The sequence below is a fragment of the Chiloscyllium punctatum genome, chromosome 11, assembly GCF_047496795.1.
Source record: "Chiloscyllium punctatum isolate Juve2018m chromosome 11, sChiPun1.3, whole genome shotgun sequence".
Lineage (NCBI taxonomy): Eukaryota > Metazoa > Chordata > Chondrichthyes > Orectolobiformes > Hemiscylliidae > Chiloscyllium > Chiloscyllium punctatum.
Window position 1 is genome coordinate 98,603,853 of NC_092749.1, and position 13,903 is coordinate 98,617,755.

General features: G+C 46.7%; 1 protein-coding gene across 16 annotated transcripts in view; it reads right to left on the minus strand.

Moving 5' to 3' along the window:
• LOC140483251 (nesprin-1-like) overlaps nt 1-13,903 on the minus strand; it is a 585,321-nt gene that overhangs the window by 348,656 nt on the left and 222,762 nt on the right. For all 16 annotated transcript variants that reach the window (XM_072581374.1, XM_072581386.1, XM_072581377.1 and 13 more), the window contains 7 exons: nt 12,824-12,982; nt 11,640-11,822; nt 9,393-9,494; nt 5,289-5,492; nt 4,975-5,182; nt 2,234-2,346; nt 765-970 (listed from right to left, as the gene is read on the minus strand). In XM_072581374.1, the coding sequence (XP_072437475.1) occupies nt 765-970; nt 2,234-2,346; nt 4,975-5,182; nt 5,289-5,492; nt 9,393-9,494; nt 11,640-11,822; nt 12,824-12,982 (1,175 nt within the window). The remainder of the gene's footprint in view (nt 1-764; nt 971-2,233; nt 2,347-4,974; nt 5,183-5,288; nt 5,493-9,392; nt 9,495-11,639; nt 11,823-12,823; nt 12,983-13,903) is intronic.

The window sequence follows — 13,903 nt, forward strand, 5'->3', positions numbered from 1 at the left end:
TGGGCAGCACGGAACGACACAAGAGTACATACACAAGTGCCTAAGCAGGGAATACTGATCAATATCCCCACTGTGTGCAGTTCCCCACAGCGAGATGCTAGGGCAGGCTTTCCCATGGTCTGTGAGCCACACTCATTGGGTTCTGAGTTCACGTTAAGAAATTAAAAACTTATACCTGTGCAACACCTATTGTGGTATTTTTAATGAACCTATTCAGAGTCACCTCTAGAGCAGGTGGGACCTGAACCCAGGGTCTTTGGGAGTAGAGGTACCACCATGCCTCAAGAACCCGATAGCATCTTTAGCATCTTTGCTGAGACTAACTTACTGAACTGATGCAGAGGGATTTCAACCACTGACTCCCCGGTTTTACCCCAGCCCAGTGACTGCTCCCGCGACACCACCTCCTCCCTCTTCTTACAAACCCCTTTTGTAATCCTTTCACCCTGTCATCGCTATTGTAATGTCAGCACTGAGTTAACGATCAGATAGTCGCTTTTCAGAGGTGGGGTGGGGGATGAATGGGAGCACTCTGCTTCTGATAGTGCCATGGGATTCTGAGGGGGCGCAGACCTCATGACTCATCGGAGAGATGGCGGCTTTGCACTCCCTCAGCACTGCACTCAACGGGGCGATGTTCTCAAACCTCAGGACAGCGTGGGGGTTTGAACTTACAACCTTCTGGACTTCAAGGTGAAGGTCTGAGGCCCAGCTGCTACCTTACAGGGCTTTAATACCCGACCATGTGCTTTGTTGACAATTACCTGGTCAGCTCTTCTGCATAGTCTGCCAGAGTCTTCCTGTTCTGTTGGCACTGATTGAGGAAGCTCTCCCATTCCTGTTGGCTGTTTGCCAGCTGCTGTTGAACCTGCGAGGCACTGGGTTTGGGCAAATGCGGCACGAGCTTGTTTCCTTCAGCCACTGCGGCATCCAGCTTGTTCTGCCCTACGCTTGCCCTGGTCAGAAATTCCTGTGGGCGACAATACAAGCACCAGACCAGCCCGTGAGTGAAACGCGTTCTGACCGAGCTCGTAAACGTAGCTAATGGAAAGGACACTCACTCATAATGTCTGGACTATACCCTAGCCCCTGATGTCAGAGCAACACTGCTTTTGCCAACCTACCCTTGTGCAGGGCTGGAGTACAGTCTATAAAATTCCAGCCAATGACTGAGTGAATGAGAATGACACTTCCCCGCCAAGGAGAAAACTCAAAAAGATGAAGGTAGCGACTTTGGCTCAATACAGGAAGTTTACAACTCTTTCCCTGTCCCTTATATCCTGTGCCTATGCCTCCCACCACCCTTCCCACCACACCTCGCCTCCATTAACACTTACTCGATACCTAATGACTGGAACAGGTAGCTACGGCAGAGGTGGAAGTGGATACTGCAGATGCTGGAGATTTGAGTCAAGATTAGACTGGTGCTGGAAAAGCACAGCAGCTCAGGCAGCATCCGAGGAGCAGGAAAATCGACGTTTCGGGCTCAAGCCCTTCATCAGGAATCTGCATAAGGCAGAGATCTGCTTAACTCCCAGGGAGTCCCAGTCAAAGTGGCAAATACAGCCAGGGCAAAGCTGAAGAACTTAACAGAGGTGGAACGGACGCTGAAAGGTGGGAGGGATGCTGTCATCGTGACCTCTCTCAGTGTTGGCTGGGAATAACTGGCCAGCAGCAAAATCTGATTCAGCGCCTCCCAAAGGGCATCAGAATTCTCCCTGCCTAAGGACACTGTGGGTCCACCTGCAACACTGCAGCAATTTAACAAGGCACGTTAAATGGCACCCAAGGATGGGCAACAAATGCTGACCCGCCCAGCAACGCCCACATCCAACAAGTGAATAAGGAAAAGAAATGTCCGAATCAAAGTGGGAAGCAAGAATGGACAGGGGTAGCAGCATTACCTTGAGCTCAACGTGCACTTGGTGATGTGAATATTGATTCGTAACCTCAGGACTAATTGACAGACAAAACTAGGTGAAAGTGAAGGCTGCAGATGCTGGAGATCAGAGTCAAGATTAGAGTGGTGCTGGAAAAGCACAGCAGGTCAGGCAGCATCCGAGGAGCAGGAAAACCGACCTGATGAAGGGCTTTTGCCCGAAATGTTGATTTTCCTGCAGACAAGACTCACTGTTTCAATCTTCTCTCTGGCACATTAACCTACAATCTCACTGAAATTGTGGTTTGTACAAACAGTCCAGAGCGACAGTCGGTACACTGGAGGCTCACACACCTCGAGTTTCTGCAGCTTCTCCTCGATGAGATGGGCATCCCCTGACAGGTCATCACATTCCTTCACCGACGCCCGTGCATCACACAGCCACTGCTGAAACTCCTGTAAAAACCCTGCCGAATAATAAAAGACAGAAACGAATCAGTGTTCCCGTCACATGTACCATCAATAATGTTGGGCCAAGCTGTCCAGAAACAGCAGCATCAATTACAGTAAGACATTCACACTCCACTCTGCAGCAGAAAACATTTCAACATTCAGAACCCAGTGAGTAATACCATCAGGGAGCAATACACGACCCATTGAATAAAAGCAGTAAACATTAACACTGTCGGTGATTAACACTGAGGGAGAGGAACGAAAAGGAACACAGTGAGAAAGCAACACTGAGGGACCGAAACAAATAGCAACATTGAGGGAGAGTAATAAATGCTAATACTGAGGACGAGTAACAAAAGGTTACCACTTAGGGTGAGTAACATTGAGGGAGAGTGACAAACGGAAAAACGGAGAGTAACAAGAAGTTCCAAGGAAGTGGCTAACACTGAGGGAGAGTAATAAGTCAAAAGGTTGTGTCTTCAAATCCGATTCTGTGCAGTACTGAGGGAATGCTGCATTGTCAAAGATGCTGCCTTTTTGCCTGAGACATTAATCCCATGGTCATTCCTGCCCTTTCAAGTGGGCGTAAAAGATTAGATGGCATTACTTAAAGAATTACAGCTCAGCTTCCCCAATCCCTCAATCAACACGACCAAGATAAGCCAGTATATCTGATCATGATGACATCACCGTTAATGGGAGGTTACTGTGCGTAAATTGGTTGCTCTACTTTCTGTATCACAAGAGGAAGGACACTTCAAAAGTGCTGGACTTTGTACACCTTGGACTACTCTTTCTGCCAGACCATTGGGTGATGGACGGTAGGGAGCTGTCTTCATATACCAAATGCCACTTGACTTCAGGAAATATTCAAATTCCCTGCTGTTTCAGTTTTGCCAGGACAGAATCTTTTTACATCCACAGTCTGATATTGTCAGCGGTGACTGGGTATCTAGAAAATTTAAAATCATTACAGACTCTTCCAGTGGTAGTACCCCTGGTGGTGTATCTGCCAGCAGCAGGCAGCTCAAGGCACCTGCATAAAAACAAATTACTGCGGATGCTGGAATCTGAAACCAAAAGAGAAAATACTGGAAAATCTCAGCAGGTCTGGCAGCATCTATAAGGAGAGAAAAGAGCTGACGTTTTGAGTCTAACTGACCCTTTGTCAAAGTTTCGTTAGACTCAAAACGTCAGCTCTTTTCTCTCCTTATAGATGCTGACAGACCTGCTGAGATTTCCAGCATTTTCTCTTTCGGTTTCAAAGCTTCTGCATTTGCTACTTGACCTTCTGGATGGTGGTCCAACTTGTGTTTGTACGCACGTAGAGTCCGCCACTGAAATTGGCCTGAAGCTCTGTTTTCTTTGAACAGCCCTAGCTGGGGTTTGTGGTCTGATGTGATTACAAATTTACATCTGTAAAGGTATTGGTGGAACCTTCTCACACCAAAGATGACCGCCAAACCTTCCTTCTCCATCTGGGCATATTTGCCCTCTGCGTCAGCCAAAGTCTGGGACGCATACGCTACTGGGTGTTCCTCTCCATTGGGCCATCTGTGAGTCAAAGCTACCCCATTACCTTATAGAGAGACATTGCATGTCAGCACCAGATCATGCTTGGGAACACAGTGTGCCAACACCTCAGACAATAGGTAGCTGTTTCTTCACTTCCCTAAAGGCCACAAGACCATTTCCAAGGCTGACTCTTTCTCAATAGCAGGTGTAAGGGTGTCAGGATGGAGACAGCTTAAGTATGCACTTTCCATGATAATTCACCAGTTCAAGGAAAGGCCTAAGCTCCCAGACTTGGGAACTGGGGCATTTTCGATCATCCTCTCTTTATCTTCCAATGAGCGTAACGCAGTCTTATCGACTCAGTATCCCACTCTCGTCGCCACTGAAATAATATTGCTGGCCAATGGGACTACAATAATTTAGGATATCTGGTGGGCATGGACGGGTTGGACCGAAGGTTCTGCTTCCATGCTGTACAGCTCTATGACTATGATTCCACAGGTATCCCATCACTATGTCACCCTTTATCTACACACTCCTGGTAACAGACACCGGCCCAGCTTCCTCCGAGCCAGCTCTCAGAGTGAACAGAACCTCTGACACTCCTGTTTATATCTGTCAGCCAGGGCTCCCTGATTGGACCAGGTTAACAACACTGGTCGGGGAACTCAGAGTCTATGAGGTCTACCTGGCTCAACTGGAAAAGCACAGCCGGTCAGGCAGCATCCGAGGAGCAGGAGAGTCAACGTTTCGGGAATGATGAAGGGCTTATGCCTGAAATGTCGATTCTCCTGCTTCTCGGATGTTGCCTGACCTGCTGTGCTTTTCCAGCACCACACTTTTCGACTCCGATCTCCAGCTTTCTCAGTCCTCACTTTCTCCTGGCTGAACTCGTTACAATCACAACAGGAGGAATGGACAGAATGGCCACCTTCTGAATGGGCTGAATCGTCCTCTGTGATTCCACCACTTGAAGGGAAATCTTGAGAAATAGACGAGAATAAAGGAATAGAAGCCCTAGCGAGGGTGGGATGACTAAGGGTGGGATGGCATAAACACCAGCAGAGACCAGCTGGACCGAAGGGCCTCCTTCTGTGTAATACACTCGAATGGAGATTTGTGCTCACCAGTGAAATGCTCTTCCAGTGCTTCCTGGAGCCTGGCTTGTGTTTTGGAGGAGAGTTGGTTGATGCTTTCGTACTGTTTGATCAGCTCAGTGAGCGCGCTGCCCAAGCCCCCCAGCTCCGTCGAGTGGTACTTGCGGCAGAAGCTGTTCAGGTTCTCTCGGGCCGTGTCGATGCTGCTCTGCTGATTAACCAGCTCCAGGTCCAGCTCCTGAAACAAGCAGACAAGATCGTGGGCTTGGCATCGGGGAGGGGGCCTGGAATGCAGCGAGACATTACAATCCACCCTTAACCCGCCTCCTCGTCTCCCTCCATACCTTCACTCTCCTCAGGTCCTCGGCATCGCAGCCCTCAGCGCAGGTGGACAGCGATCGCTCCACCGTGTGTAACCAGTTAGTGAGGTTCTCGATGTAGTTCTCCATCTGGCTTTTCTGGGCACTGAAATCTTTCAGCGTCTCTCTGGCTGCCTCGGACACCCCCTGAGCATGTTCCAGCTTCTTCCGCGATTCAGCTTCCGCTGCCTGTGGGTACAGGACCATGATGAACCGGAATATTCGGGCTGACATAGCAACAAAAGGAAGGAGACCCTTCCCAGCCTACCTCAACTCATTCACCCGGCTTGTTTCCACGTGCCCTGACCCCCCCCCCCGACTCCCTCGCGAAAGATCCCAATCGTAAAGGTTCCCGTTGATACTCAGCCATATGAAGTCACGCCTGGTATCCATCTGCTCTGTGTGAAGAAGGTGCTTCAACATTACAACAGCGACTGCACTGCATTGGCTGTCCCAGGCGCTACATGAATGCCAGTCTTACAGTCTCTTTCCTGACTGCACCCCCGGGTGGTCCAGCTGTAGTTTTAAATCATACCTTTTTATTTCTCTCTATCTACCCGACTCAATCCTTTGTAGGCAGAAGTGGGTATCGCCAGATGCTGGAGATTCGAGTCAAGATTAGAGTGGCGCTGGAAAAGCACAGCAGGTCAGGCAGCATCCGAGGAGCAGGAGAATCAGGAAAGAAGGGCTTTTGCCTGAAACGTCGATTCTCCTGCTCCTCGGATGCTGCCTGACCTGCTGTGCTTTTCCAGCACCGCTCTAATCTTGACTTTAAAACACCACCGTCTCCATCAACCATCATTTAATGGTTTCGTGATTTTGAGCCCAGGGAGGAGTAAAGGTGTAAAGATTATCAGTGAGGACTTGCAGAAAATGAGGAGCCTCAAGGACACTGGGTCAGTAGCAGCAGAAAATGGAAGGAGAGAAATGGATGAGGCTGGGACACCAATGGGATTTGTGAGTGACGAGAAAGGACGAGGCCAAGAGAAAATGATTAGAGTGCAGGACAGACATGTCGCTGTGAAAATGAGGGACAGAAACAGCAAGATTAGGGAAGCATGGATGACAGGTGAAATTGTGAGACTAGCTAAAGGAAAAAGGAAGCGTACACAAGGTTTAGGCAATTGAAAACAAATGAAGCTTTGGAAGAATATCGGGAAAGCAGGACCAATCTGAAACGAGGAATTAAGAGGGCTAAAAGGGGTCATAAAATATCTTTTGCAAACAGGGTTAAGGAAAATCCCAAAGCCTTTTATTTGTATATAAGAAGCAAGAGAGTAATTAGAGAATGAGTTGGCCCACTCAAGGACAAAGGAGGGAAGTTATGCATGGAGTCAGAGAAAATGGGTGAGATTCTTAATGAGTACTTTGCATCGGTGTTCACCGAGGAGAGGGACATGGTGGATGTTGAGGTTAGGGATAGATGTTTGATAACTCTAGGTCAAGTCGGCATAAGGAGGGAGGAGGTGTTGGGTATTCTAAAAGGCATTAAGGTGGACAAGTCCCCAGGTCCGGATGGGATCTACCCCAGGTTACTGAGGGAAGTGAGAGAGGAAATAGCTGGGGCCCTAACAGGTATCTTTGCAGCATTCTTGAACATGGGTGAGGTCCTGGAGGACTGGAGAATTGCTTATATTGTCCCCTTGTTTAAGAAGGGTAGCAGGGAGAATCCAGGTAAATATAGACCGGTGAACCTGACATCAGTGAGTGGGAAGCTACTGGAGAAGATACTGAGGGATAAGATCTATTAATATTTGGAAGAAAATGTGCTTATCAGTGATAGGCAGCATGGTTTTGTGCAGGGAAAGTCATTTCTTTCCAACTTAATAGAATTCTTTGAGGAAGTGACAAAGTTGATTGATGAGGGAAGGGTTGTAGATGCCATATACACGGACTTCAGTAGGCATTTGATAAGGTTCCCCGTGTTATGCTGATGGAGAAGGTGATGTTGCATGGGGTCCAGGGTGTACTAGCTAGATGGATAGAGAATTGGCTGGGCAGCAGGAGACAGAGAGTAGCAGTGGAAGGGAGTTTCTCAAAATGGAGACCTGTGACCAGTGGTGTTCCACAGGGATCCGTGTTGGGACCACTGTTGTTTGTGATATACATAAATGATCTGGAGGAAGGTATAGGTGGTCTGATTAGCAAGTTTGCACATGACACTAAGATTGGTGGAGTAGCAGATAGTGAAGGGAACTGTCAGAGAATGCAATAGAATATAGATAGATTGGAGAGTTGGGTAGAGAAATGGCAGATGGAGTTCAATCTGGGCAAATGTGAGGTGATACATTTTGGAAGATCTAATTCAAGAGTGAACTGTATGGTAAATGGAAAAGCCCTGGGGGAAAATTGATGTACAGAGAGAGAGCTGGGTGTTCAGGTCCATTGTACCCTGAAGGTGGCAACACAGGTCGGTAGAGTAGACAAGAAGGCATAAAGCATGCTTTCCTACATAGGACGAGGTATTTAGTACAAGACTTGTCAGGTCATATTACAGTTGTATAAGACTTTGGTTCGGCCACATTTGGAATACTGCGTACAGTTCTGGTCGCTACATTACCAAAAGGAGAGGGCGCAGAAGAAGTCCACCAGGATGTTGCCTGGTATGGAGGGCGCTAGCTCTGCTAAGAAGAGCGGTTGAGTAGGTTAGGATTATTTTTATTGGAAAGACGGAGGTTGAGAGGGGACCTGATTGAGGTCTGCAAAATCATGAGCGGTATAGACAGGGTGGATAGCAAGAAGCTTTTGCCCAGAGTGGGGGACTCAATTACTAGGGGTCACAAGTTCAAGGTGAGAGGGGAAAAGTTTAAGGGAAATATGCGTGGCAAGTTCTTTACAACAGAGGGCGGTGGATGCTTGGAACATGTTGCCAGTGGAGATGGTAGAGACGGGCATGATTAGCATTTTTTAACATGCATCTAGGCAGACACATGAATGGGCAGGGAGCAAAGGGATACAGATCCTTAGAAAGTAGGTGTCAGGTTTAGATAGAGGATCTGGATCGGTGCAGGCTTGGAGGGCAAAAGGGCCTGTTCCTGTGCTGTAATTGCCTTTGTTCTTTGTTCTTTGATCTTTGAACACATCACAGGATCAGAGAAGAATCTGGTAGTCCCCAATAAAGTCATCAAGAGGTGTTTGAAATGCTAAGGTTATTTGTCACCAAGGAAAAGAAGGAATGTAGTGAGGGTGAGTGATGGAGGAGAATCTGTCAAGGTGAAGAACAAGAGGAACACCTAAGGGCAGATTGAAGGATGTGGTAGCAAGAGACTTCAAGGCAATGGGATTGTGTGAGAAATGGGTTACTGACAGGTGGAGATGGTGAAGGGTGATCAATGCACATTGTGGTGACTACAAGTAAGTAGGAGAAACACAAGGGAAAACAAACACCTCAATTAGATTATGTGTGTATGTGTGTGTGTTTATATACATGTATGTGTATGTATGTGTGCATGTATACATGCATGTATATGAATGTATGTATGTTTGTGTGCATGTATGTGAGTGTATGTGTATGTATGTACGTTTGTGTGCATGTATGTGTGAGTGTATAACATGAGATTTGAACACACAGCCCAAAGATCTTGAAGCAGAGAGCTTTATTCCACAGGCCATTACAAACATAAAGAGAAATGAAAGTTAAACAGAGATGACACAATATTTAGATGGAATTAAAGCCCGTAGCTTACATCTGGTTGGGGAAATAATTTGTGTATTCCCTCAACACTGCCACATGTTGCTGGAGACAGAGGGATAATAGCTCAAGCTGCCGAGCCCGTAGTCCTCTCTCACCAGCGCCACCTGCTGCTGGAGGTTCCGTCACAGGCACCTGAGTCAATACTCCTACTGTCAGAGACACCAACTGCTGTGAATAATTGGATCTGACCACAGCCATGAATGTGACAAAATTCCGACCTTCACATGAAGCAAGACCCAGTAAACATATCAAACAGCTTTCAAATTCCTCCATGATTACTTAATTCAGCGAGCCAAGGCGAGAAAATTTAACATTTCAACATGAAAGTCCAGGCAGTGCAGTTCATAGAACACATGCAAAAGTAGGAGGGAAATATGTGGAAAGCTTTCAGTTACCTGCAGTACAGGAGGGGGCTCCTGACATTTGACTATCTCCATCAGCTCGCAGACTTTAGAATGTAGGGTCTTGAGTTTCTCCCCTTTAGCTTTGAGGTCAGACTGCAAGTCAGTAACAAGATGAAAGCATCAGTGGTCAGATCAACTCAATGGAAAATTTAATGTAGTTTGAGCCGAAATGTTCTTTAAAGGACATTAACCAAAAAAGGAGAATGGAGTCAAAAAAATGGACTTCAAAACAGCTGAGTTCACGGGAGATGCAAACTCAATTCAAAGAGGCTCATTGAGACCCAGAAGGAAGGAAGCTATTCACATTTCAGTCTGAATTAATCCTGATAATTCATTAAGGGGGTGGTAGCCCTGATGTATTAGGGAGTTAAATAGAGGCCTTACAGATCAGCAGAGGGTGGTTCCAATCCATCACCAAATCATATGGGACAAAACTGTTGCATGTTGTTGGAGAGGTAATGACAAAACCTATGAGGAACAAGCAGGTGGCTGAGAACATGTTTCCTCTTGTCAAAAGCTAGCAGCAATCTACATAAAATAGTCATTAATAAATGCAAAGAAGATGATAGGAGACTCTACTGAGGGACAGCTGAGAATATGGAACTGGCTACCAGATGGAATAGAGTGGCAATGTGGATCAATGGTTAGCACTGCTGCCTCACAGCACCAGGGACCCGGATTTGATCCCACCCTCGGGCAACTGTCAGTGTGGAGTTTGCACAATCTTCTCATATCACAGTCCAAAGGTGTGCAGGCTAGGTGGATTAGCCTGGGGAAATGCAGGCTCCCCCAGGGACACAGGGGGTCTGGATGGGAAGCTCTATGGAGGGTTGGAGTGGACTGGATGGGCCAAATATCCTGCTTCCACACTACGGGGATTCTATGAGTAGATGAAGTAAATGACGAAGAAAGCAAGAGCAGGGTATGCTGGATGGGATTTGACAAAGCAGGGTGTGAGGGATCTCATGTCAAACATAAAGACTTGTTGTTGGGCCAAATGACCTATGTGTTGCCCTGCAAACTCTGCGTCATTCCAAACCAGTTTCAGCATGGTGGACAGGGAAAGGGCTAACAGTCCTGCTGGCCATAACATTTCCCATCCAAGTCCTGGAAGCAATGAGGTTGGGTGTTGTAAAGTAGGTTGCTATGGCTACAGCGTGATATTCTGAGTGGAAAACAGGCTTGACTCAATAGTCTGCTTAAGGCATTTCAAGGGTTTTGACTTGAAGTGAAGATTAGGTCCTCACCCATCTCGAAATCAAACTCATGCCTTCGTCAAAGGGGCCCTTATGATGGGCATAGCGCATCCCTGACTCCTTTAAGCTGCCGCTTTACAGTCTTAGAGCATCATCACCATCAGCGGCCCCTCGTAGATGAGGATGACTCTCTTCCACTCTTAGGGTGAGTCCGTAGGTGGCTGTACAGACCAATCCAGCTATCGCAGCCTCTGTTACACTGAGGGCAGAAGGTGATCACAGGAGGGATTGGGTAGGGCACTGAAGTGGGGAGATAAGGAGCTCTTGCTGCAGCAACACGCCCTTGTATCTGCATTTATCGGGAAGGAGGGCAGCATCCTGGGATGCCAACAGCCAGAAGCATTTTCTCAGAGTGGACAGAGGAGCTCAATTGCCATTTGGGTAGAGCATACATACAGCACACAACAGCCATTGTTAACTGACAGGCGAAGCAAAGGAGAGTTAAGTACCAATCGTAGGGGCTGCCATTTTTGTTCTATGCACTAGAACATATTGCATAGGACATTACAGTGCAGTACAGGTCCTCATTGTTGCGACATCCTGTGAAACCAATCTGAATCCCATCTAACTTACACCATTCCATTTTCATCCACAAAATTACCATTTAAATGCCTGTAAAGTTGGCGAGTCTACAACTGTTGCAAGCAGGGCATTCCACGCCCCTACTACTACTCTGAGTAAAGAAACTATCTCTGACATCAGTCCTTTATCTATCACCCCTCAATTTGAAGCTATGCCGCCTCGTGCTAGCCATCACCATCCGAGGGAAAAGGCTCTCACTGTCCACCTGATCTAACCCTCTGATTATCTTATATATCACTAGCCACACAACGAAAGCAGCTATTTGACAGACCAAATCCCAGTCATACTTTCCCCCCTTAGACACAGTCACCAGAGCCACCATTTTCACTTCTCAGTTTAAGGGGGTGTTTGATTTGGGGTCTTCATCGGTTTTGGCTCCTGTTCCCCCCTGGTCACTAACCTGGAACTCCAGCAGTCTCCCTTCCATTCTCTGGCTGTCATTCAAGTTGCCAATCATTTCATTGAGCTCAGAGACAGAACCTTTGGACCAGGCGTCAATCTCGTCGCTGGTGTTGAGCACATCCTCCCACAGAGCGAGGCTCTTGCTCAGCCTCTCAATGTTGTCGTCCAGTCGCTCAGAAACCTATTGGTGGAGAAGGTGCCCATACAGCCATTAATAAAAATGGCCACTCCGAACACAGCAGAGTCTTTTTCTCGTACGCACAATCTCACCAGCCCAGAAACAGCTACCAGTTTCTCAGTATGGTGTTGACAATGTGCAGTTTCCCAGTAGCTCACAGAACTTCAGAACAGCATGAAAAGAACTTCACTGTGTGATTTTAGCACGATCTGTGCAACATTAACTTGGGGGATGATATGTGCCTTTAAGAAGGATTTGTTCTTCCTGTTTCTCTTGAAGACAGAGTGCTGTAAAACTGACACCATGGAAAGCAGAGTTAATAGCTTTGTGGTTTTTAAGTTAAACAAGAGAGGCATGAGTAGGTGGAGTCAGGCTCACACAGCCAGGGTTTTAGTTTTGCTTTCAGTTGTTGAAGTTGGGGTATTGGAGTTGAAGCTGCTAGATACAGCTCTCTCTCTCTCTTTCGGCTGCTAGCTTCATTCTGTTGGTGTTCCTTCTCCTAGACTGGGAGAAGGTAGCAAGTGAGGGAAATCCTTTTTTGCTGAATTTGCCTTTGCCAAGGGTGTGTTTATGGGATGCTGCTTTACTGGAACAGTTGATGTGTAGTAGTTAAGTGATATATCATTTTGTTAAATATTTCTCATTTGTATTTTAACCATGCTGTCAGAATAAAGTATGTTTTCCTTAAAGCTGAGTAGTTTGACCAATCGAATTACAGCTGGAATGCAGCACCTTACACTTGCCTCAACGTAAGATAAGGGTTTGGGTCTAGGCTAATTCCTCGCTATGTTTTGAGGGGGTTTGGTCTGGTTCGTAACACTGGCAGTTCATTAATACAAAGAGGCCTCAGGTTCAAGACATCCAATTCCATCTGTATGCTTAAGTAGCCCTGTGTGATTGAGGGAACAATGAAAAAATAAATGGCCACAAAGGATTTGTATTCTTTTCCAGTCAAAAGGAACACTGAAGGGCCTCAAAACAACATAATCATGGATTACACTTACGTCTAGCCATTGGTCCACGACACTATCCAGATCTTGTTTGAAAGGCACTGAGTCACAGCCGTGAATCTTCTTCAATTCACCCAATAGTTGCTTCGCTTTCGAGGTGAATCCATCCAGTTGTTCCTGAGTTCCATTTAATTCGGACTTCACCACTTCATGCTGGACAACAGAAAGCAAGAAAGAGAATCAGAGAGAGAGAGAGAGAAGCATTTGATCCCGACAATACCTTCCACACAGTTTCTCCATTGAAAGTTCGAAAGGATGTCCACAGCTACAGAACAAACATGTCGCAGGGCGAAGGGAATTGGCTTAGCTCAGCTGGCTGGATTGCCGGTTTACCGAGCAGTGTGGTGCCAACAGTGTGAGTTCAATTCCCATCACTGGTTTGAGGTTACCACGAAGGACTCTCCTTCTCAATCTCTTCCCCCACCTGAGGTGGCCCTCAGGTTAAATCACCACCAGCCACTTCTCTCTCTAATGAGCGAGCAGCCCCTATGGCCTGGTAAGACTATGGCAACACAACAGCATGGTGAAAGCTCAAAGTTCAGGCCATGACCAATGTCTCCAATAATATGGAGTTGAGCAGCTGAAACTTTGTTAGTCAGATAAATGCATCAATAAATACTAAAAATGATTTATAAATGCGGAACTTTGTGAGCCCTTTAAGGTAGACAAGTGTCATTTGCATTTGGATTGCAACACGTTGAAGTATCCACATCATCATCCAATATGACAAGCCGAGTCAATGCTTCACTCATAGCTCATCTTATTCATGTTTGACCAATGCATTGTCTCCATGAAGAGTCCCTGGTATTTGTTGTAGTGGAGTTCCCCAGGGGCCAGTACTGGGACACCTGCACTTCTTGAATTATACAAATGATCTAGATCTTAGTGTGTAGGAGATACTTTCAATGTTTGCAGATGACAGAAAACTTGGGAGATTGTAAACTGTGAGGTAGACAGTGTCGAATTTCAACAGGACATTGACACCTTGGTGGAGTAGGTGGGTAGGTGAGAGGTTGAGTTCAGCATGGACAAATGTGAGGTGATACACTGTGGAACAAAGAACTATATAAAATA